At 38.6% G+C, this 25,156-nt stretch overlaps 2 protein-coding genes and 1 long non-coding RNA gene across 4 annotated transcripts in view; all 3 read right to left on the minus strand.

Moving 5' to 3' along the window:
- Positions 1 to 13,248, minus strand: part of LOC149615866 (5-hydroxytryptamine receptor 7-like) — a 97,099-nt gene extending 83,851 nt beyond the window's left edge. The window contains exons 1-5 of one of the 2 annotated variants that reach the window (XM_089856281.1): positions 12,758 to 13,248; positions 12,497 to 12,691; positions 8,271 to 8,449; positions 7,293 to 7,426; positions 2,695 to 3,450 (exon numbers count right to left, since the gene is read on the minus strand). The gene's annotated coding sequence lies outside the window, so the exon portion shown is untranslated. Of the gene's footprint in view, positions 1 to 2,694; positions 3,451 to 7,292; positions 7,427 to 8,270; positions 8,450 to 12,496 lie in introns of both variants that reach the window. The other variant, XM_089856280.1, reaches the window with a different exon arrangement.
- Positions 13,249 to 15,324: 2,076 nt separating this feature from the next.
- LOC149615873 (DNA excision repair protein ERCC-6-like) lies at positions 15,325 to 23,995 on the minus strand. The gene is made up of 4 exons (XM_089856289.1): positions 19,875 to 23,995; positions 18,940 to 19,065; positions 16,030 to 16,148; positions 15,325 to 15,949 (listed from the first exon to the last, which is right to left on the minus strand). Exons 1-3 carry the CDS (start codon positions 20,039 to 20,041, stop codon positions 16,118 to 16,120), a joined length of 324 nt encoding a protein of 107 aa, XP_089712415.1. The 5' UTR covers positions 20,042 to 23,995; the 3' UTR covers positions 15,325 to 15,949; positions 16,030 to 16,117.
- Positions 16,329 to 17,266, minus strand: LOC149615874 (uncharacterized). Its single transcript, XR_016375772.1, has 2 exons — positions 16,810 to 17,266; positions 16,329 to 16,587 (listed from the first exon to the last, which is right to left on the minus strand). It is a non-coding gene; the product is annotated as an uncharacterized LOC149615874 (long non-coding RNA).
- Positions 23,996 to 25,156: the final 1,161 nt, after the last annotated feature.

Consider the following 25,156-nt stretch of genomic DNA (forward strand, 5'->3'; position numbering starts at 1 on the left):
TTTTTATTTTATAAATATTTCGGTTTATTTATCTATTGGTTTTATTGGGAGATAAAGGATTAAGTACTTTCAATAAAAATGAAAGACTTTAGAAGAAGTTAAGTGAAATAATTATTGAGTTGGCAAATAGATGAAACAATTATATTGAAGCAATGAACATACGGGAAGTTCGGTTATTACAATGGGTTGGTTCTGCAATGGAGTACACGGAATGAACTTTACGTCAACAGACCGATATTGTATCTCTATTCATACTAAGCCTAAGTTGATGATTTAATAGATTTACTTAGATATTATGCTACTAAATTTAAGTCATATACTTCGGCCCAAATCGGTATAAAATGTGCTTAGTTTGAAGAACATATACGATCTTTCTATAGACTTAATCATGTAACTTTCCGATGTAATCAAATTAAAATCATGGATGGTTTAAAACGTTCTGCTCAAAGGGGTTATTTACAAGACTGCGTGCGCATTAAGAGAGATAATTAGCTCCTCCCATTCTGTTCCTCCATGCACATAGAGAACTTCCCAGCTATGATAACGTCATCTTAGCTCCTCCCAACAAGTGTTACCAGTCATTTGTCAGGTGCATTATTCAACAGACTGAGTGTTTTAGGGATGACCCTTTAATTAAATTAGCCCCAATCACTGTCTTTAATTCAGTTTCTTAATTAAATTTAAGGGGTCATCCGTAAAATACTCCAACAGCAACCTTAACTCGAAAACAGTGTCTCTTGTGTTAAACAAAATGTCATAGATAGAAGTATAGAACATTTTCGACTCAAAATTGATTTCCCAAAGAACAACAATATACCCCCAGGGATAGATTTAATTTTAGAAGTAGGAATGGAGAACAGACTAATGTGGGCGCGCATCATAGTCCCGGACCCCCTTCCACGGGACGGGATGGGTGGGTATGGAAGAAGAGGCGGTTCATAGCGACAGAGGTATAAAAGGATTTTCGTACTTTTCGCCGTCCCCGTCAGCAACGTCTTCAAATCGTATAGTTTAAGTGAGCAGCCAATAAGATAATATAAAATTTTCGTTACGTGTTGGAGGGAGGGGCTCTATACTGGGCTATGAGAGTAAATACTAACCGTTCTCCATTCCTACTTCTAAAATTAAATCTATCCCTGATACCATTAATTTATGTAAGGCAGACCTATCAGAAACACCTTGTACACGCGGTTTCAATCGTTTAACTATTCGGTATTTGTTTCGTAATAAATTATATATCAAAATTTCACTTATTTCCCGTTGGCGTTTTTGATGCCGAAATTAAATCGTTGCCATTGACACGGTTGAATAGGTAAAAAGATGCATGATTAAGCATTAATTATTTAAGGTAGAGGTCAAATACTCTTTTTTTAAAATATATATATTAACCTTCAAAAAAGTCCGTATGTAGGGAAATTGCAACAGGGCGGGGCTTCCAGAAGGCTCCTCCCATTTACAGGTACATGGTGGTGGATTTTATTAAGTGGAAGGCTAGTGGGGGAATAAAGATGATTGGGCAAACGGGGGTATGACGTTAGGTAGGAGGGGCTAACCCATTTACTGCTGAGACCCTATTTCGCTCATAAATAAATATATGCTAAAATTATCAATTCGGATAAACAAATTCCTTGAAATATTGAAAATTGGTCAACTCATCAATGAATAATTAAATTCGTTGTCTATGAATATTGTTTCTATAATTTTTTTTCCAAAACACTTTCACACAAACTATCTTTACAATAATTCTTCAGCTATGTGCCTTCCCAAAAACAGACACCTTAAACATCCCTGATTTTTTAACAACATGAATGAAAATAATCAGGTTTTGCATAAATTAATTATTTTTGCCAATAGCAAGTTTCTAAACCATTATTTTCCCTAAATTTCCCACAAATGTTTTCCAAAATTACTTTATTTCCTTCGCCGGAGATAAATATTCATTTTCCCAAAAAGGCTCGAGCCATCATAAATACTTTTAGTGAATATCCTTACTTAATATAGCGTGAAAAGCCTGACAACTCTTAATCTTCTGTCTGACAGTAACTTTTGCAGAATATTCTCCATTCAACCCTAAATATTCCTCCAACGTTTTACAGAATATTCTCTGCCTGATCAACCCTAAATATCCATGAATGTTTTACAGAATATTCTCTCCCTGATTAACCCTAAATATCCATGAATATTTTACAGAATATTCTCTCTCTGATCAACCCTAAATATCCATGAATATTTTACAGAATATTCTCTCCCTGATCAACCCTAAATATCCATGAATATTTTACAGAATATTCCCTGCTTGAGTAACCCTAAATATCCCTCAATGTGTCACAGAATATTCCCTGCCTGATCAACCCTAAATATCCCTGAATATTTTACAGAATATTCCCTGCCTGATTAACCCTTAATATCCCTCAAGTTTTACACAACATTATCCGTTCAACCCTAAATATCTATCAATGTTTTACAGAATATTCTCTGTTCAACCCTAAATATCCCTCAATGTTTTACAGAATATTCTCTGTTCAACCCTACATATCTATCAATGTTTTACAGAATATTCTCTGCCTAATCAACCCTAAACATCCCCAAAATATCCACCTCGAATTTCCATAAAAACATCGCACAAATGCTCAACAAGGACGTCACAAAAGCAATGCACCGATTAACAAATTGTAAATACGAATGCAGACTTACCCATAGAAGAAATCATCAAATTTCAATTTTTAATCCATGCAATGAGTGACGTATGACCAAAGTTCTAGTTGAAGATTACTTCTTAGCGTCATTAAGAAATTTTAATCCATCGTCCTTGGGTTGTTCCATTCAAGACAGTCCAAGAAAGAGACTTCTAGCTTCCAAGTACCAAGCAACCACATTATAAATACAATACTGCAAAACAGTTCTCTTTAGCAAAAGAAGATTTTCCTGGATTTTCAGTAAGCGTCCTTTTATTACACGTTGCCAGTGTCTCCGTTATAGCTCCGTTCAGTGTGTGTTAAGATGACGCGTGTAGACTGTTCGGGTCCTGGGAACCGAATGGCAATGGTTGGAAGCCAGTCGACAGAACAGACGAGATGAAATAAAAGAAGTGCAGCCATACACTCTTCTCTATGGCTCCAACCAAGCGATATTACGGAAAACTCTTCAACACACACACACACAGATACGTTGCCATGGTAACCACTCTCGAAACTATATCACGGGCCTAGGCTTAGTGGAGCTGTAGCACGAGTATAGAGCCAATCCCTGTCCACGTGCGTGAACCGCCGGTTACCACTTTCCCGCGATTTTTTTTTTTTTTTATTTTATTTTGCAAAATGCGTCTTTTTTTTTGTATTTGATGGACCAGGGTTGAGGGAAGGAAGCTTTGTTGGACTGTGTGGTCCAGTAGGAATCTTTCCGTTTATGCGGATGCATTGTAAGGTTGAATTGTCTGTCCGTTTCCGGTTTCTGTATCGGAAGAAAATTTGAAGTTCCGGGTTAATGAAATATGAGTTGATTCAGAGTTAGGCTTAAGTTATTGAGGGTTTTAAAACGTAGGCTTAGGTTATTGAGGTTTGAAAAAGTAGGCTTAAGTTATTGAGGTTTGAAAAAGTAGGCTTAAGTTATTGAGGTTTGAAAAAGTAGGCTTAAGTTATTGAGGTTTGAAAAAATAGGCTTAAGTTATTGAGGTTTGAAAAAGTAGACTTTGGTTATTTAGTTTGTTAAGAATTAGGCTTAGGTTATTGAATTTGTTAAGAATTAGGCTCAAGTTATTGAGGTTTGAAAAATAGGCTTAGGTTATTGAGTTTTTTAAGAATTAGGCTTAAGTTATTGAGTTTATTAAGAATTAGGCTTAAGTTATTGAGTTTATTATTAGGCTTAGGTTATGGAGTTTGTTAGGAATTACGCTTAAATTATTGAGGTTTTAAAAATAGGCTTAAGACGTTGAGGTTTTACAAATAGGCCTAGGTTATTTTGTTTTTTAAGAATTAGGTTTAAATTATTGAGGTTTGAAAAATAGGCTTAAGTTATTAGGTTTATTAAGAATTAGGCATAAATTATTGAGATTTTACTAATACGTTTTAAGTTATCAAGTTTATTAAGAATTAACAAACTTTGAAAATACATTTCGTTAGGCTTAATAATAACAAACTCAAGCTTATAAACGAAAAAAAAAATTGAGCTCTTCTTTGGAAAATAACTGATAAGAAATGCATGTCCGATCAAAATATTTGCTCTAGCTGAAGCCGCGAGCTTGGATCTGCCTATATTATTATCGGTTATCGTTACACGTATCTACGTCAAGGTAATTTATAGTATATGGGACACGAGGGAGACAGGGACATCTTGTTAGTAAGACCTTGAAAACAGGGATATGGCGGGATAGGCGTACGTACGGGAGACAACCAGTCGGACACGCCTACGTGAAAACCCTTTTTCCCTAGCCAACCGATTTACTGATGGTTTCGCCAGCCTTTCAAGACAGACTCCATTCAGTGTCTGTAGTTGCAAATGACGTGCCAGTGATATTAACAATGTCGCCACTTTCATATTGAATAGCTTAACAGTTGGGACAGTGCCAACCAACCAGTTTGAACTGAACCAAGTCATCATCTATGTCTTTAACCATAAGTTCATAAGATATGTTCCTTCCATAAGTTTGTTCAATTAATATCTGGTCATGACAAACTGAAAGGCTTGCAATTTTGAAGTGAGTGAGTGAGTGAGGTAGGTCATAGATTCGAGGAGGTAAAGCGAGGGAGACCTGGTGAGTGGGGGGCTGCTGTCAAAGGGGGCTTAGTAATGCAGACTAAATAGGAGTGCCTAGATGGAATTAGGTCCTAGCTGCAAAATTAATTACCCACCAGCGAGTGTACTTAGGACTTCAATTGACTCGCTTCCCCTCGTTCTCCTTCTCGAACTAGTTATCTCGAGCTGCTGTAAGTCTCTCAGTAGCATTAAAGAACCAAGGTGTTTGGGTGATGTTCAAGTTCAACCCATGGATAAAGAATGTGCGTGAGGAAATTTGTTTTCACGCTATAGGATAGGCAACTCCCTATCTCGAACGAAAACTTATTCTGTTTATACTCTGTTACAACATCGGTTGTCAGCACGCGCAAAGCTAGGTCTCTATGTAACCTAGCTTTGCGCGTGCTGACAAGAGACATTAAACTTCAGGATCTTCAGGATTTAAAATATCCGCGAATATTTTTAGCTCGAGTGCACCAGACCTCTAGGCTTTAGTTTCAAATACGTGTAGTAGTCTGTAGGCAATTTCACGTGCATTTGAAACTAACTAGTCCTCGGGACCAGTGACCGCGTCTACAATATTAAACTGGTCCTTAGGACCAGTGACCCTATCCCTAATGTATTTTTTACTAATCCCGAAAAAAAATTAAGGGAGTATTTCGTTGACGCACAACCCACTCGATCACGCTTTGGCTTCACGGGCTATAGAAGCGAAATACACATTTTGAGTCAAGACAAGAGACAAAGAACTTGAGGATTATAAAAAAAAAAAAATGATAATTTCAGAAAAATATTGGAATAAAATCTTTATTTTTTAAAATTCTAGAATAAAATAGAATAAATTTTTCTTTTAAAAACAAGTGTTAAAATGTATATTGTTGTTAAAAATGTCTACTGCGCAAACTTCGGGAGGTTGTTGTTGTTTGGATGGCTTGAGCGCCGTTTTTTTCGCGGTCTTCAGTTCATTACTCTTGCACTTGTTGTATCTTAGCTCATATTTGACTAATAGTTAAAATCTATCGTTTAACGCTGCAGGAACGGCTACTGATGGAGCCAGATTCCGATGACAGCTGCGATATGATAGAGCTACCAAGTGGCTATCAAATCTGTCGAATGCTCTATGAAAGGCTTTACCCGTATCAGAGAGAGGCGATTGACTGGATGTGGTCGCTACACAAAGCCAACAAAGGTGGAATTTTGGCCGACGACATGGGGTAAGATGAGATCTCGAAAACTGTGTCGTGACGCCGCGTCAGGGTTAACCCGGATAAGTCGGCAATTTTAAAGGTTCTTCCAAAAGAGTCGGGCATTTTCAATAAAAAACCAAATTTCGTCCGAAGCCTAGCTGATCTTGCAAAGTAATCTCGTCATCGCTGGAAGACGGGACAGATTCAATATCCTCCATAACTGAATTACCTGTTAAAGAAAGGGTTAAAAGTTTGTCATGATTGCAAATTAGTGACCCGGTTGAGTGGTCCTTCTAACTTGGTTTATACCTTAGTGATTGCTTTACATCCCGTTTGGTGTATTTTGTGCCAACCGGAAGTTGTGAATGATCTGTCACATTTGTTGCATTTAAATTTTCTAAACTTTCAGCTCATCTTTAAAAGGCCGGCTAAGGGAGGAACACAGTTTTTCTAACTCCAATTTTGAAACTAATGGTTCAAATCTCTTGAAATTTTAGTGAGAGGCATATTGAAGGCTTTTAAATTACAAAGTTTCAAAGTTTTTAAACGAATTAACAATTTATTTCCTAAAAAGTCATATAAATTTTGAATGTGCATAATCCTACCACCTACTTAGTTGCTTAGGGAATTTTTGAAAAAGAACTATTCGTTTTAAAACTTGGAAACTTTACACGATCATTTAAAACCTTGGCTCAATCTAGGTTCTCTTTTCTTTCGAACAAAAACTGTAAGCCTAGAAAAATTGGCGTTTCTTAATTAAAACTTACACAGACATTCAATGTGTAGTTTTTTGTCCCGAAACGTCAAGTTAAACTTAATTTCTAATGCAAACGTTAATTACTTCGGTGCGCAACAAGTTTGAGCCAAATTTCACACTTTTAAAACGGAATTTCGCCCCTTGGTAACAATCTTCATAGTGAAACATCCGTGAAATAACACCGAATGATTAGTTTGAAATTTAAATAAATAAATTATAAATTAGCGCCTCTGACCAGTAAGACCACACTCACTCCGCGTCGAATGAAAATTATCGCCTAGAGATTTCATAAACCGGAATTTTAAAATCATTCGGAGCTGGTATTTCCCTTATGTTTCACTAGACAGATTGCTCTTATAATACGTAGGCCTAGAAGAATCTCGATTTAAAAAAAAAAATAGATTTTCCTCTTCACCCTCCCTTTAAACAAGGCTTTTCGCGCCATCTAGCGTTGAAACGAAATTAAACGCAATTCCCAACCGTCGTCTGAAACCTCGATTTCCTCACTGACAACAGGGTTAAAATTACGCAAGCTCAACCCCACCACAAATACAAGTCGAGAAGTCTCTCACTAGATGGCGCCAAAAGCAGAAAAAAAATTTACCTAACAACAATACCATTTATCCAAGGAGGATGTCTTCTTCCCAGTTCGTGATAAGCGAAAATAGCATCACCATAAATACGGTTTTGATGGTGTTCATTTCAAAAAGACCCAGATAGAAAAGCTATCACTTGGAGGCTTTTCCCCATTCTGAAAATAAAGAAATACATTCAAATAATCAGACTTTTAGAAAAAATTAATTGTAGGCCAATAATAGACTTAAAGCGAGTCTCGCTACAATCCACGTGAGAGACAAGTTACTTAAGCCACGTTCATACTTATATGGGAAACCGGTTCGAAGCGACTCAAATCGCTTCCATAGCTAGGTGTGAACAAAACTGATACTCGAGAAGCTAATTACAAACGCGGTTTCTCTAAGTTGCTTCGCGAACCAACTTAAAGCGGCTTTGGAAGCTAGTTTGTAGTTTTCAGGGATATTTCACCTGGGATGAGACTAGTATTAAGTGTATTTTCTCCGGCCTTAGCAGACAACACCAACGAAATGATTAGCAGACAGCACTAACAGAATCGTCTTAGAGTGTGAACCGAGGCAGTTGAAATCGCTCCGAACTACCATTAAAGAGTGTTTCAATACTGGTTGGGCATACGAGTTTTCAACCGGTTCCCGTGCAAGTGTGAACATAGCTTTAGAAGTACAGATCAGCTAGTCTTCGAACGAAATTTGGTTATTTTATTGAAAATGGCCGACAATTTTGGAAGAAACTTTAAAATCGCCGACTTATCCGGGTTAACCCTGACGCGGCGAATAATCTCAATCGGTTCCAGGGCCGGATTAAGCAATTTAGCACCCGGGGGCCGAGATAGTGTGCGCCCCAATTAAGTCGGAAAAAACGGAACAGCAAATGTCCCTAAGGGGGAATAGTTAAACTCAATGCGCCCCCAACAAGCCTTGCGCCCGGGGGCCAGTGCCCCCTGCCCCCCCTTAATCCGGCCCTGATCGCGTCGCGACACCGTTTTCGAGATCTCATCTTACCCCATGTCGTCGGCCAGAACGCCACCTTTCTTGGCCTTGTGTAGCGACCACATCCAGTCAATCGCCTCTCTCTGATAGGGGTAGAGCCTTTCATAGAGCACCCGACAGATTTGATAGCCACTCGGGAGCTCTATCATATCGCAGCTGTCATCCGAATCCGGCTCCATCAGTAGCCGTTCCTGCAGCGTTATACGATAGATTTTAACTATTAGTCAAATATGAGCTAAGATACAACAAGTGCAAGAGTAATGAACTGAAGACCGCGAAAAAAACGGCGCTCAAGCCATCCAACCAACAACAACCTCCCGACGTTTGCGTAGTAGACCCAAAACTAAAATAAACCAGCTGGCTATATATATACGCCCGTTAACGTCATTCTAGGGGGTGCAGGAATCGGCCGCCAGGGAACAAAGAAAAATAGGCCAAAAAATTATTTATTTATTTATTGAATGACTGCTGAGTGCTGTTCGTGAAGCCAGCAGAGTGACTTTTTTACGAACATCGGATACATTGAGAGATGGAAATAGACTGAACAACGATTATAATTCAAACAAATGGGGTACAATTAAAAAAAAAGAATAAATAAAACTATACAAGTTGGGAAAACCAAAATATTACCTCTCCGTGTCAAGAAGATTATATAAACTTAAGTATCCAATGAAAACGTTATGTTTCTGAGTTGGGGTTTCCCATTTTTGTTGTTGTTTTGAAAAATATATCGCAATGCACGGGCCTTGATAGATATAGGAGGCAATGAATGAAATATATCACAATGCACGGGCCTTGATAGATATAGGAGGCAATGAATGAAATATATCACAATGCACGGGCCTTGATAGATATAGGAGGCAATGAAGGAAATATATCGCATGCACGGGCCTTGGTAGATATAGGAGGCAATGATAATCTCTCTCTTTTTGCACGAGAGGTTTATCTTTAATATTTAAATAAATATAATTATTTTTAATTATTTTAATCTTCAATAATTAACATTAATAATAGTTAAATCGTTTAAAATAAAGTTATACCTATTATCTTCTCAAACTTTGCTAATATTGACGTTTAAAGTGAAGGGTACCCCTCTTGCCCGCTTTTTTCAAATTTGGGGTATATATACGATTCGTTTCCATTATAATAGTAAGGAAAAAGCGCAATTGCGAAAACCTTTGGTGGCGATCCCACCTTAGGGAGGCTAGACGTTTCTCGTAACCCTAGCTGATCGCCGCGTATATCCTAAAACCAAACGATGATAATGGAGTAGAAGCCAATGATACAGATTGGTGTCTATGTGGAATAGACGGAAGACCAGTGGATGGTGGTGTTAGAAGCCAGTGTAAGTGCAGACTGGTGTAAATGTGGGATTGACAAAGAACAGAAGATGGTGGTGATTAGAAGCCAGTAAGAACAGACTGGTGTCCGTGTGGGATGGACAAAGACCAGAAGATGGTGGTGATTAGAAGCCAGTAAGAATAGACTGGTGTCCGTGTGGGATGGACAAAGACCAGAAGATGGTGGTGTGAGAACTCAAGTAGAGGAGCCATTTCCGTGACTGTGAAAGCAGTTCGGAAATGGCCAACACGTTTGCTCCGATACGCAAACTGCGAACGCGGTCACGTGGGTGTAACAACGGACAGACAGACAGACACACAGACACACAGACAGACACGGCCGTTACAGAACCTCTCCTGGACTACGGGAAGTTCGGTTATTACAATGGGTTGGTTCTGCAATGGAGTACACGGAATGAACTTTACGTCAACAGACCGATATTGTATCTCTATTCATACTAAGCCTAAGTTGATGATTTAATAGATTTACTTAGATATTATGCTACTAAATTTAAGTCATATACTTCGGCCCAAATCGGTATAAAATGTGCTTAGTTTGAAGAACATATACGATCTTTCTATAGACTTAATCATGTAACTTTCCGATGTAATCAAATTAAAATCATGGATGGTTTAAAACGTTCTGCTCAAAGGGGTTATTTACAAGACTGCGTGCGCATTAAGAGAGATAATTAGCTCCTCCCATTCTGTTCCTCCATGCACATAGAGAACTTCCCAGCTATGATAACGTCATCTTAGCTCCTCCCAACAAGTGTTACCAGTCATTTGTCAGGTGCATTATTCAACAGACTGAGTGTTTTAGGGATGACCCTTTAATTAAATTAGCCCCAATCACTGTCTTTAATTCAGTTTCTTAATTAAATTTAAGGGGTCATCCGTAAAATACTCCAACAGCAACCTTAACTCGAAAACAGTGTCTCTTGTGTTAAACAAAATGTCATAGATAGAAGTATAGAACATTTTCGACTCAAAATTGATTTCCCAAAGAACAACAATATACCCCCAGGGATAGATTTAATTTTAGAAGTAGGAATGGAGAACAGACTAATGTGGGCGCGCATCATAGTCCCGGACCCCCTTCCACGGGACGGGATGGGTGGGTATGGAAGAAGAGGCGGTTCATAGCGACAGAGGTATAAAAGGATTTTCGTACTTTTCGCCGTCCCCGTCAGCAACGTCTTCAAATCGTATAGTTTAAGTGAGCAGCCAATAAGATAATATAAAATTTTCGTTACGTGTTGGAGGGAGGGGCTCTATACTGGGCTATGAGAGTAAATACTAACCGTTCTCCATTCCTACTTCTAAAATTAAATCTATCCCTGATACCATTAATTTATGTAAGGCAGACCTATCAGAAACACCTTGTACACGCGGTTTCAATCGTTTAACTATTCGGTATTTGTTTCGTAATAAATTATATATCAAAATTTCACTTATTTCCCGTTGGCGTTTTTGATGCCGAAATTAAATCGTTGCCATTGACACGGTTGAATAGGTAAAAAGATGCATGATTAAGCATTAATTATTTAAGGTAGAGGTCAAATACTCTTTTTTTAAAATATATATATTAACCTTCAAAAAAGTCCGTATGTAGGGAAATTGCAACAGGGCGGGGCTTCCAGAAGGCTCCTCCCATTTACAGGTACATGGTGGTGGATTTTATTAAGTGGAAGGCTAGTGGGGGAATAAAGATGATTGGGCAAACGGGGGTATGACGTTAGGTAGGAGGGGCTAACCCATTTACTGCTGAGACCCTATTTCGCTCATAAATAAATATATGCTAAAATTATCAATTCGGATAAACAAATTCCTTGAAATATTGAAAATTGGTCAACTCATCAATGAATAATTAAATTCGTTGTCTATGAATATTGTTTCTATAATTTTTTTTCCAAAACACTTTCACACAAACTATCTTTACAATAATTCTTCAGCTATGTGCCTTCCCAAAAACAGACACCTTAAACATCCCTGATTTTTTAACAACATGAATGAAAATAATCAGGTTTTGCATAAATTAATTATTTTTGCCAATAGCAAGTTTCTAAACCATTATTTTCCCTAAATTTCCCACAAATGTTTTCCAAAATTACTTTATTTCCTTCGCCGGAGATAAATATTCATTTTCCCAAAAAGGCTCGAGCCATCATAAATACTTTTAGTGAATATCCTTACTTAATATAGCGTGAAAAGCCTGACAACTCTTAATCTTCTGTCTGACAGTAACTTTTGCAGAATATTCTCCATTCAACCCTAAATATTCCTCCAACGTTTTACAGAATATTCTCTGCCTGATCAACCCTAAATATCCATGAATGTTTTACAGAATATTCTCTCCCTGATTAACCCTAAATATCCATGAATATTTTACAGAATATTCTCTCTCTGATCAACCCTAAATATCCATGAATATTTTACAGAATATTCTCTCCCTGATCAACCCTAAATATCCATGAATATTTTACAGAATATTCCCTGCTTGAGTAACCCTAAATATCCCTCAATGTGTCACAGAATATTCCCTGCCTGATCAACCCTAAATATCCCTGAATATTTTACAGAATATTCCCTGCCTGATTAACCCTTAATATCCCTCAAGTTTTACACAACATTATCCGTTCAACCCTAAATATCTATCAATGTTTTACAGAATATTCTCTGTTCAACCCTAAATATCCCTCAATGTTTTACAGAATATTCTCTGTTCAACCCTACATATCTATCAATGTTTTACAGAATATTCTCTGCCTAATCAACCCTAAACATCCCCAAAATATCCACCTCGAATTTCCATAAAAACATCGCACAAATGCTCAACAAGGACGTCACAAAAGCAATGCACCGATTAACAAATTGTAAATACGAATGCAGACTTACCCATAGAAGAAATCATCAAATTTCAATTTTTAATCCATGCAACGAGTGACGTATGACCAAAGTTCTAGTTGAAGATTACTTCTTAGCGTCATTAAGAAATTTTAATCCATCGTCCTTGGGTTGTTCCATTCAAGACAGTCCAAGAAAGAGACTTCTAGCTTCCAAGTACCAAGCAACCACATTATAAATACAATACTGCAAAACAGTTCTCTTTAGCAAAAGAAGATTTTCCTGGATTTTCAGTAAGCGTCCTTTTATTACACGTTGCCAGTGTCTCCGTTATAGCTCCGTTCAGTGTGTGTTAAGATGACGCGTGTAGACTGTTCGGGTCCTGGGAACCGAATGGCAATGGTTGGAAGCCAGTCGACAGAACAGACGAGATGAAATAAAAGAAGTGCAGCCATACACTCTTCTCTATGGCTCCAACCAAGCGATATTACGGAAAACTCTTCAACACACACACACACAGATACGTTGCCATGGTAACCACTCTCGAAACTATATCACGGGCCTAGGCTTAGTGGAGCTGTAGCACGAGTATAGAGCCAATCCCTGTCCACGTGCGTGAACCGCCGGTTACCACTTTCCCGCGATTTTTTTTTTTTTTTTATTTTATTTTGCAAAATGCGTCTTTTTTTTTGTATTTGATGGACCAGGGTTGAGGGAAGGAAGCTTTGTTGGACTGTGTGGTCCAGTAGGAATCTTTCCGTTTATGCGGATGCATTGTAAGGTTGAATTGTCTGTCCGTTTCCGGTTTCTGTATCGGAAGAAAATTTGAAGTTCCGGGTTAATGAAATATGAGTTGATTCAGAGTTAGGCTTAAGTTATTGAGGGTTTTAAAACGTAGGCTTAGGTTATTGAGGTTTGAAAAAGTAGGCTTAAGTTATTGAGGTTTGAAAAAGTAGGCTTAAGTTATTGAGGTTTGAAAAAGTAGGCTTAAGTTATTGAGGTTTGAAAAAATAGGCTTAAGTTATTGAGGTTTGAAAAAGTAGACTTTGGTTATTTAGTTTGTTAAGAATTAGGCTTAGGTTATTGAATTTGTTAAGAATTAGGCTCAAGTTATTGAGGTTTGAAAAATAGGCTTAGGTTATTGAGTTTTTTAAGAATTAGGCTTAAGTTATTGAGTTTATTAAGAATTAGGCTTAAGTTATTGAGTTTATTATTAGGCTTAGGTTATGGAGTTTGTTAGGAATTACGCTTAAATTATTGAGGTTTTAAAAATAGGCTTAAGACGTTGAGGTTTTACAAATAGGCCTAGGTTATTTTGTTTTTTAAGAATTAGGTTTAAATTATTGAGGTTTGAAAAATAGGCTTAAGTTATTAGGTTTATTAAGAATTAGGCATAAATTATTGAGATTTTACTAATACGTTTTAAGTTATCAAGTTTATTAAGAATTAACAAACTTTGAAAATACATTTCGTTAGGCTTAATAATAACAAACTCAAGCTTATAAACGAAAAAAAAAATTGAGCTCTTCTTTGGAAAATAACTGATAAGAAATGCATGTCCGATCAAAATATTTGCTCTAGCTGAAGCCGCGAGCTTGGATCTGCCTATATTATTATCGGTTATCGTTACACGTATCTACGTCAAGGTAATTTATAGTATATGGGACACGAGGGAGACAGGGACATCTTGTTAGTAAGACCTTGAAAACAGGGATATGGCGGGATAGGCGTACGTACGGGAGACAACCAGTCGGACACGCCTACGTGAAAACCCTTTTTCCCTAGCCAACCGATTTACTGATGGTTTCGCCAGCCTTTCAAGACAGACTCCATTCAGTGTCTGTAGTTGCAAATGACGTGCCAGTGATATTAACAATGTCGCCACTTTCATATTGAATAGCTTAACAGTTGGGACAGTGCCAACCAACCAGTTTGAACTGAACCAAGTCATCATCTATGTCTTTAACCATAAGTTCATAAGATATGTTCCTTCCATAAGTTTGTTCAATTAATATCTGGTCATGACAAACTGAAAGGCTTGCAATTTTGAAGTGAGTGAGTGAGTGAGGTAGGTCATAGATTCGAGGAGGTAAAGCGAGGGAGACCTGGTGAGTGGGGGGCTGCTGTCAAAGGGGGCTTAGTAATGCAGACTAAATAGGAGTGCCTAGATGGAATTAGGTCCTAGCTGCAAAATTAATTACCCACCAGCGAGTGTACTTAGGACTTCAATTGACTCGCTTCCCCTCGTTCTCCTTCTCGAACTAGTTATCTCGAGCTGCTGTAAGTCTCTCAGTAGCATTAAAGAACCAAGGTGTTTGGGTGATGTTCAAGTTCAACCCATGGATAAAGAATGTGCGTGAGGAAATTTGTTTTCACGCTATAGGATAGGCAACTCCCTATCTCGAACGAAAACTTATTCTGTTTATACTCTGTTACAACATCGGTTGTCAGCACGCGCAAAGCTAGGTCTCTATGTAACCTAGCTTTGCGCGTGCTGACAAGAGACATTAAACTTCAGGATCTTCAGGATTTAAAATATCCGCGAATATTTTTAGCTCGAGTGCACCAGACCTCTAGGCTTTAGTTTCAAATACGTGTAGTAGTCTGTAGGCAATTTCACGTGCATTTGAAACTAACTAGTCCTCGGGACCAGTGACCGCGTCTACAATATTAAACTGGTCCTTAGGACCAGTGACCCTATCCCTAATGTATTTTTTACTAATCCCGAAAAAAAATTAAGGGAGTATTTCGTTGACGCACAACCCACTCGATCACGCTTTGGCTTCACGGGCTATAGAAGCGAAATACACATTTTGAGTCAAGACAAGAGACAAAGAACTTGAGGATTATAAAAAAAAAAAATGATAATTTCAGAAAAATATTGGAATAAAATCTTTATTTTTTAAAATTCTAGAATAAAATAGAATAAATTTTTCTTTTAAAAACAAGTGTTAAAATGTATATTGTTGTTAAAAATGTCTACTGCGCAAACTTCGGGAGGTTGTTGTTGTTTGGATGGCTTGAGCGCCGTTTTTTTCGCGGTCTTCAGTTCATTACTCTTGCACTTGTTGTATCTTAGCTCATATTTGACTAATAGTTAAAATCTATCGTTTAACGCTGCAGGAACGGCTACTGATGGAGCCAGATTCCGATGACAGCTGCGATATGATAGAGCTACCAAGTGGCTATCAAATCTGTCGAATGCTCTATGAAAGGCTTTACCCTTATCAGACAGAGGCGATTGATTGGATGTGGTCGCTAAATAAGGCCAACAAAGGTGGAATTTTGGCAGACGACATGGGGTAAGATGAGATCTCGAAAACTGTGTCGTGACGCCGCGTCAGGGTTAACCCGGATAAGTCGGCAATTTTAAAGGTTCTTCCAAAAGAGTCGGGCATTTTCAATAAAAAACCAAATTTCGTCCGAAGCCTAGCTGATCTTGCAAAGTAATCTCGTCATCGCTGGAAGACGGGACAGATTCAATATCCTCCATAACTGAATTAACTGTTAAAGAAAGGGTTAAAAATTTGTCATGATTGCAAATTAGTGACCCGGTTGAGTGGTCCTTCTAACTTGGTTTATACCTTAGTGGTTGCTTTACATCCCGTTTGGTGTATTTTGTGCCAACCGGAAGTTGCGAATGATCTGTCACATTTGTTGCATTTAAATTTTCTAAACTTTCAGCTCATCTTTAAAAGGCCGGCTAAGGGAGGAACACAGTTTTTCTAACTCCAATTTTGAAACTAATGGTTCAAATCTCTTGAAATTTTAGTGAGAGGCATATTGAAGGCTTTTAAATTACAAAGTTTCAAAGTTTTTAAACGAACAATTAATTTCCTAAAAAGTCATATAAATTTTTAATGCGCATAATCCTACCACCTACCAGGGATAGATAGACTTTTTTAAGACGGAATGGGTAACAGGGTTATTCGGGTGCGCGTCCTAGTCCACGACCCCCTTGCCCGTGACGGAGGGGTATGAAAGAAGAGGCGGGTCTTATTTTTGTTATGGCGTTGTATGTATATCCGGGTCAAATAAACGTCGTCTGCCCCTTCGTCTGCCAAGTTGGAATGGGCTCGGATTGTAATTTTTGAAATAACATTGTTTAAAAATAGAAGCTACACAAGACATAGGGCTTGCAACTGAAAAAAAAAACGGGGAAGACCCAAGAAAATTAAAAGTGAGTTAGAATTGAGTAAAAGTCTTCATAGATATTACAGCACGAACAGGTTTTAACCAAACACTAAGCTCACAAAACTCCTGACCATTCACTAAGCCTTGGTTAACTTCATCAAATTCGTTTACAAAATCATGAGGATAGTAGAAATGATTGGCTTATGAAAGAATTAGCGAACACTTTTCACCTTTACAGATGTACTCCAAATCCAAAACACCGGCACCAAATTCACTAACTACCTTCTTAATTGCTATTAAAAACAATTCCCGAATAATTACTGGACCCTCGCATTTAGACGGCTCCATTTTGAACCCCTGTGAAGACGCTTATCTGTACAACCATAGCCCACTCGATCCGCGCTCTATAGCTATAGCGCGAGCAGCTTGCGTCGTGACGCGCGTGATCGAGTGGGCTATGGTACTACGCAAGAGGGGTCGTAGTCATGGCGACAGAGGTAAACAGGAATTACGTATTTTTGGCCCTCCCCGTCAGCAACGTCACCAATACGTAGTTTTTGTGAGCCAATAAGATAATTTAATTTTTTGGTTACGTGTTGAGGGAAGGGACTACATACTCGTCTATGAGTCGGACTGAAGTAAAGGCCAAACGTTGTTTATTCCGTCTTAAAAAAGTCTATCTATCCCTGCACCTACTTAGTTGCTTAGGGAATTTTTAGGAAAAGAACTATTCGTTTTAAACATAGACATTATAACACTATTAAAGCCTAGACAAACTATTGGGGAAAGCGGTCCTTGAACGTTTTTGTGATGGATTTTTCGCTTCTCCTCCTTCGCATGTGTGATAGGGTGAATGACTGGTGGCGCCCCCTATCGACGAGCGAAGGAGTTATTAATAAGGAGTAGTGGCACTCTATGTTAACTCCCTATAGGGCATAATAAGTCAAACCCTCGGAGATGCCATTACTCCATTTTATACGAGCTAAGAGCGGAAAAACGTATTTTATAAATTTTACACCTGTAAAATCTTTTAAAAAACACTTGGAACTTGTATTTCTACTTACTTTCGAGGAAATACCACCGTTTTCTGAAGGTAAGAGTCTTTTTTTATACATTTATTAGTAATAAAAACATTTAAGGTGAGCTAAGCCTTGGTCTTGTAAAACACGGCAGATGAGTGATTTTGAAAACGACGCTAATCCTCGCGCTAATCACTAATCTGCCGTGTTTTACAAGACCAAGGCTTAGCTCGCCTTAAATGTTTTTATTACTAATAAATGTATAAAAAAAGACTCTTACCTTCAGAAAACGGTGGTATTTCCTCGAAAGTAAGTAGAAATACAAGTTCCAAGTGTTTTTTAAAAGATTTTACAGGTGTAAAATTTATAAAATACGTTTTTCCGCTCTTAGCTCGTATAAAATGGAGTAATGGCATCTCCGAGGGTTTGACTTATTATGCCCTATAGGGAGTTAACATAGAGTGCCACTACTCTAAGCTCATCCTTATTAATAACTCCTTCGCTCGTCGCTAGGGGGGCGCCACCAGTCTTTCACCCCATCACACATGCGAAGGGGCGAATGCCTTAAAACCGTCACAAAAATGACTCTCAACTGTTCCTCTTGTATCTCTATGGTTTTAAAACTTGGAAACTTTACACGATCATTTAAAACCTTGGCTCAATCTAGGTTCTCCTTTCTTTCGAACAAAAATTGTAAGCCTAGAAAAATTGGTGTTTCTTAATTAAAACTTACACTGGCATTCAATGTGTAGTTTTTGTCCCGAAAACGTCAAGTTAAACGTAATTTCTAATAACAAACGTTAATTACTTCGGTGCGCAACACGTTTGAGCCAAATTTCACACTTTTAAAACGGAATTTCGCCCCTTGGTAACAATCTTCATAGTGAAACATCCGTGAAATAACACCGAATGATTAGTTTGAAATTTAAATAAATAAATTTTAAATGAGCGCCTCTGACCAGTAAGACCACACTCACTCCGCGTCGAATGAAAATTATCGCCTAGAGATTTCATAAACCGGAATTTTAAAATCATTCGGAGCTGGTATTTCCCTTATGTTTCACTAGACAGATTGCTCTTATAATACGTAGGCCTAGAAGAATCTCGATTTAAAAAAAAAAATAGATTTTCCTCTTCACCCTCCCTTTAAACAAGGCTTTTCGCGCCATCTACCGTTGAAACGAAATTAAACGCAATTCCCGACCGTCGTCTGAAACCTCGATTTCCTCACTGACAACAGGGTTAAAATTACGCAAGCTCAACGCCACCACAAATACAAGTCGAGAAGTCTCTCCCTAGATGGCGCCAAAACCAGAAAAAAAATTTACCTAACAACAATACCATTTATCAAATTCTTCTTCCCAGTTCGTGATAAGCGAAAATGGCATCACCATAAGTACGGTTTTGATGGTGTTCATTTCAAAAAGACCAGATAGAAAAGCTATCACTTGGAGGCTTTTCCCCATTCTGAAAATAAAGAAATACATTCAAATAATCAGATAACTTTTAGAAAAAATTAATTGTAGGCCAATAATAGACTTAAAGCGAGTCTCGCTACAATGCACGTGAGAGACAAGTACAGATCAGCTAGTCTTCGGACGAAATTTGGTTTTTTTATTGAAAATGGCCGACAATTTTGGAAGAAACTTTAAAATCGCCGACTTATCCGGGTTAACCCTGACGCGGCGAATAATCTCAATCGGTTCCAGGGCCGGATTAAGCAATTTTGCACCCGGGGGCCGAGATAGTGTGCGCCCCCTTAAAGGCCGGGAAACAGCGAGAAGGGTTCTTGTCAAACTGAAAACGGTGCATCGAACTAAAAATGGGCGACCGTGCTTCAAACTTTTTAGGGGTTCTTGTCAAACTGAAAGCCGTGCAAAGCGGTTCTTGTCAAACTGAAGATAAACAATGGACAGCCTCTTAAATTTTGTTTCCCCGACTTTTTGCATCCCCCATTTAAGAGACTGTCCATTGTTTATCTTCAGTTTGACAAGAACCGCTTTGCACGGCTTTCAGTTTGACAAGAACCCCTAAAAGTTTGAAGCACGGTCACCCATTGTTAGTTCGATGCACGGTTTTCAGTTTGACAAGAACCCTTCTCGCCGTTTCCCGGCCTTTAAGTCGGAAAAAACGGAACAGCAAATGTCCCTAAGGGGGAATAGTTAAACTCAATGCGCCCCCAACAAGCCTTGCGCCGGGCGCCAGTGCCCCCCTGCCCCCCCCCCTTAATCCGGCCCTGATCGCGTCGCGACACAGTTTTCGAGATCTCATCTTACCCCATGTCGTCGGCCAAAACTCCACCTTTGTTGGCCTTATTTAGCGACCACATCCAATCAATCGCCTCTGTCTGATAAGGGTAAAGCCTTTCATAGAGCTCCCGACAGATTTGATAGCCACTCGGGAGCTCTATCATATCGCAGCTATCATCCGAATCCGGCTCCATCAGTAGCCGTTCCTGCAGCGTTAAACGATAGATTTTAACTATTAGTCAAATATGAGCTAAGATACAACAAGTGCAAGAGTAATGAACTGAAGACCGCGAAAAAAATGGCGCTCAAGCCATCCAACCAACAACAACCTCCCGACGTTTGCGTAGAAGACCCAAAACTAAAATAAACAAGCTGGCTATATATATACGCCCGTTAACGTCATTCTAGGGGGTGCAGGAATCGGCCGCCAGGGAACAAAGAAAAATAGGCCAAAAAATTATTTATTTATTTATTGAATGACTACTGAGTGCTGTTCGTGAAGCCAGCAGAGTGACTTTTTTACGAACATCGGATACATTGAGAGATGGAAATAGACTGAACAACGATTATAATTCAAACAAATGGGGTACAATTAAAAAAAAAGAATAAATACAAGTTGGGAAAACCAAAATATTACCTCTCCGAGTCAAGACGACTACTTACAAACTTATTTACCCAGATATGGAAATGTTTCTTAAGTTAAAATTTATGAAATATTAAAGCAGTATACAAAGCATAGCAAATTTACTGTAAATCAGACGACATTTTACATCCAATAATGATATACTTGTACACATTAAAATCATCCGATGGGGGAAAAACGGGTCATCGGCGTTTTATAAATGACGCTAGCGCAATAAAGCGTGCAAGGTACCAAGGCTTAACAAAAATTGTAGGATAACATATTTATAGAGATAGATAACAACTTTTATAATTAAAATTAGAAACTAACATATCTCTTAAAATTCTCGCGTGATCAACTGGTTTCACGCCAATTAAATAGCTATAGTCCCATAGAGCTATTTGTATTAATTCCTCCATGGTTTTTTCGCCAAGCTGAGAACTACGCGTTTTACGTCACGTTATCAAAAAAGCAGACTAATTTCTTTGAAGACCGCGCTAGCTCAGCGCTAAGCACCGTGACGTCAAAATTCAAAAACAAAATCCCTGGGCCGCGTTCAGCAACGCGAGGCTCTGCTGAACGCGACCCAGATTTCCACCATGATTATAAATCTAAGCCTAATTATTTAAAAGTGTATTTAACTTTCGGCTCACTCTGAACCGTTAATGTCTCTGCATACAGAAACGAAAACCAAACCCAAACTTTTACTTTTTGGTTCACTAGGCCTATTGACAAATAAGAGGTCATTTGACCAACATAGCAGCGTTATGCTTGTATTCACTATGATTTTAGAAAGGATTATGCTATAAACAGATGTAGTATAGCTTAAGTAATATATAAACATCCATTTTAAATAATAATATTAAAAAAAATCTTTGGAATATCAAAATGAAATAGAGCTTTAAAGCTACAAAAGTACTAAATGCATCATAATTACGAAAAATATTTCCACATATTCAGTTTATATTAAGGATAAAGGGAATATTATGGTTGTGTTGGATTTCTTTACACATCAAAACAAAACGAACTTCTAACGCAGCGCACTACTGTAACAACGGACGGACACATACAGACAAAAACATAGACTGCTTTTAACTCTTTCCGTATTAATTTTGAATTGAGAAACAAGATTATCTTAAATATTAAAATAAATATAATTAATATTTAATATTTTCTTCGTTAGTTATTCGCCTTATTGAACGTTACATCGTTTTAAAAAAGAACAATTAAACATTCTTGAGAGACTTGACTAATATTGGCGTTTGAAATGAAGCATACGCCGGTTGCTTCGCCTTACTAAAATAGGTAGTATATAAGGGTTTCGAATCGCAGCCATGGATAAGAACAGCGCAATTGCGTGAACCTTTGGTGGAAGCCCCACCTTAGGGAGGCCGGACGTTTCTCGTAACCCTGGCCGATCGCCGCGTATGTCTTAACCTTAACGATGATGATGGAGTAGAAGCCAGGTGTGCAGACTGGTGTCCATGTGGGATGGACAAAAACAATGACCAGAAGATGGTGGTGTGTAGAAACCAATGTGTACAGACTGGTGTCCATGTGGGATGGACAAAAACAAAGACCCGAAGATGGTGGTGTTAGAAGCCAGGTGTACAGACTGGTGTCCATGTGGGATGGACAAAGAGCAGATGACGGTGGTGATTAGAAGCCAGTGTGGACAGACTGGTGTCCATGTGGGATGGACAAAGACCACAAGAGGGTGGGGATTAGAAGCCAGTGTGTACAGACTGGTGTCCATGTGGGATGGACAAAGAGCAGCAGATGATTGTGATTAGAAGCCAGTGTGTACAGACTGGTGTCCATGTGGGATGGACAAAGACCAGAGGCTGGTGATGTTTGACAGGCAATGGAGTAATAGCCTGTAAGTGTAATACAATTTTCGAAATTTCCGGAAATTGAGAACACGTTTGCTCCGATTTGCAAACTGCGAACGCGGTCACGTGGGTGTAACAACAGACAGACACACACACACACACCCACACACACACACACACACACACACACACACACAGACACGTCGAAATTAGAACCTCTCCGTGACATACGTCACTCGGAGAGGTAAAAAACACAAGTTAAAACAATCACGGAGTATGGACGGAAGAATATAACCTTTGACCTTTTTGCATTGTATTGCATTATACATTTTGTCGTTGATTTCCCGTATTATGAAAGACCAACCGTTTACGGTCATTTGAAAGAGAGCCTGCGCTTGTCATTTATCCCAAAATTAACTTCACTACATTGAATTTAGTAACTAACGATATCAATAAAAAGCACTCGTCTCTACCCCCTACCGTATTTCAGAGAGTCACACACTTGAAACTTCATTTTATCATTTATCGCAAATCAAATATACAATTCTGTTTTAAATAACTAACAGTATCAATACTCGTTCTATATTAACTTTGAAACAAGAATGAAAACTTCAAATCTATGATCCGATAACGATTAGCCCTTTCACTGATCTAATTGCTACCATGATGCTTTCTTCTATTATAAAATCTAAATTTGATTATTTAAACGTGTATTTAACTTTCGGTTCACTCTGAACCGTTAATGTCCCTTCATTACAGACACGATAATCAAAACCCAGAGTTTACTCCACCTCAGGTCTCAATTATTTACTCTTTGGTTCACTAAGCCTATTGCGGATCAATCTTGATTTACCCGACAGAATCGAGGCCATAGCTTTCGTCTTGAAATACCTAAACCAAGGATTATTCTATATACAGATGTAGTATAGCTTAAGTAATATATAAACAGCCATTTCAAATAATAATATTAAAAAACATCCTTGGAATATCAAAATGAAACAGAGCTTTAAAGCTACAAATGTACTAAATGCATCGTAATTACGAAAAAGATTTCCACATATTCACTTTATATTATGGAAAAAGTGAATATTAAGGTTCTGTAGGATTTCTTAACACATCAAAACAAAGCGAACCGCTAACTCGGCGCACTATACTAGTGTGATAACGGACGGACACACACAGACAAAAAATAGACTGCTTTTTAACTCTTTCCGTATTAATTTTGAATTGAGAAAAGAGATTATCTTAAATATTAAAATAAATATAATTAATATGTAATATTTTCTTCGTTAGTTGTTCGCCTTATTGAGCGTTACATCGTTTTAAAAAAGAATAATTAAACAACCTTGAGAGACTTGACTAATATTGACGTTTAAATTGAAGGATATGACTGTTGTTTCGACTTACTCAAATAGGTAGTATATAAAGGATTCGAATCGCAGCTGTAGATAAGAACATCGCAATTGCGTGAACCTTGGAGGAAGACCCCTCCATTGGAAGGCTAGACGTTTCTCGTAACCCTAGCCGATCGCCGCGTATGTCTTAACCTTAAGGATGATGGTGGTGTTAGAAGCCAGGTGTTCAGACTGGTGTCCATGTGGGATGGACAAAAACAAAGACCAGAAGATGGTGGTGTTAGAAGCCAGGTGTACAGACTGGTGTCCATGTGGGATGGACAAAAACAAAGACCAGAAGATGGTGGTATTAGAAGCCAGGTGTACAGACTGGTGTCCATGTGGGATGGACAAAAACAAAGACCAGAAGATGGTGGTGTTAGAAGCCAGGTGTACAGACTGGTGTCCATGTGGGATGGACAAAAACAAAGACCAGAAGATGGTGGTGTTAGAAGCCAGGTGTACAGACTGGTGTCCATGTGGGGTGGACAAAAACAAAGACCAGAAGATAGTGGTGTTAGAAGCCAGGTGTACAGACTGGTGTCCATGTGGGATGGACAAAAACAAAGACCAGAAGATGGTGGTGTTAGAAGCTAGGTGTACAAACTGGTGTCCATGTGGGATGGACAAAAACAAAGACCAGAAGATGGTGGTGTTAGAAGCCAGGTGTACAGACTGGTGTCCATGTGGAATGGACAAAGACGAGAAGGTGGTGGTGTTTAGAAGCCAGTAAGTACAAACTGGTGTCGATGTGGAATGGGCGAAAGACTAGAAGATGGTGGTGTTTAGAAGTTAGTAAGTTCAGATTGGTGTCCATGTGGGGTGGACAAATGAACAGAGTTGTTAGACAGGCAATGGAGTAATAGCCTGTAAGTGGAATACAATTTCCGGGACTGTAAATGCAGTCTGGAAATTGAATACACGTTTGCTCCGATTTGCAAACTGCGAACGCGGTCACGTGGGTGTAACAACGGACAGACAGACACACACACAGACAGACAGACAGACACACAGACACGTCGAAATTAGAACCTCTCCGTGACATACGTCACTCGGAGAGGTAATGACATACGTCACTCGGAGAGGTAAAAACTATAAAAGGGTGAGCCTTCTAGATCGCGCGCGTGGCGCGTTCTAATACCCGCTCCCTGTTTTGGAGAATTATGACTTAACTAGCTGTTACCCGCGGCGTCGATCGCGTGTAATAAGAACTTCCATCAAAAAGTTTTAAAGAAAGGGTAGATTTTACTGATGACTAATATTTTTGTAGCACCCTAGGAGCGAAGGCACTCGGCGTTGCCCGTCAGCCCGTCGGGACATTTTTTATTACTTTTCACGCGGACATTATTCCATAAAGAAGGGGTTTTAAGTTTTTGGCCGCCATTTGAAAAGATGGCAACAAATCGAGCCCGGAGGACCATTCAGCCCGTCTATAGGTTAAAGGAAACCAGTGTCTAAATA

Source organism: Phalangium opilio, unplaced genomic scaffold (assembly GCF_054372755.1).
Source record: "Phalangium opilio isolate 3A_F unplaced genomic scaffold, DU_Popi_V2 ptg000217l_1, whole genome shotgun sequence".
Taxonomy (NCBI): Eukaryota; Metazoa; Arthropoda; class Arachnida; order Opiliones; family Phalangiidae; genus Phalangium; species Phalangium opilio.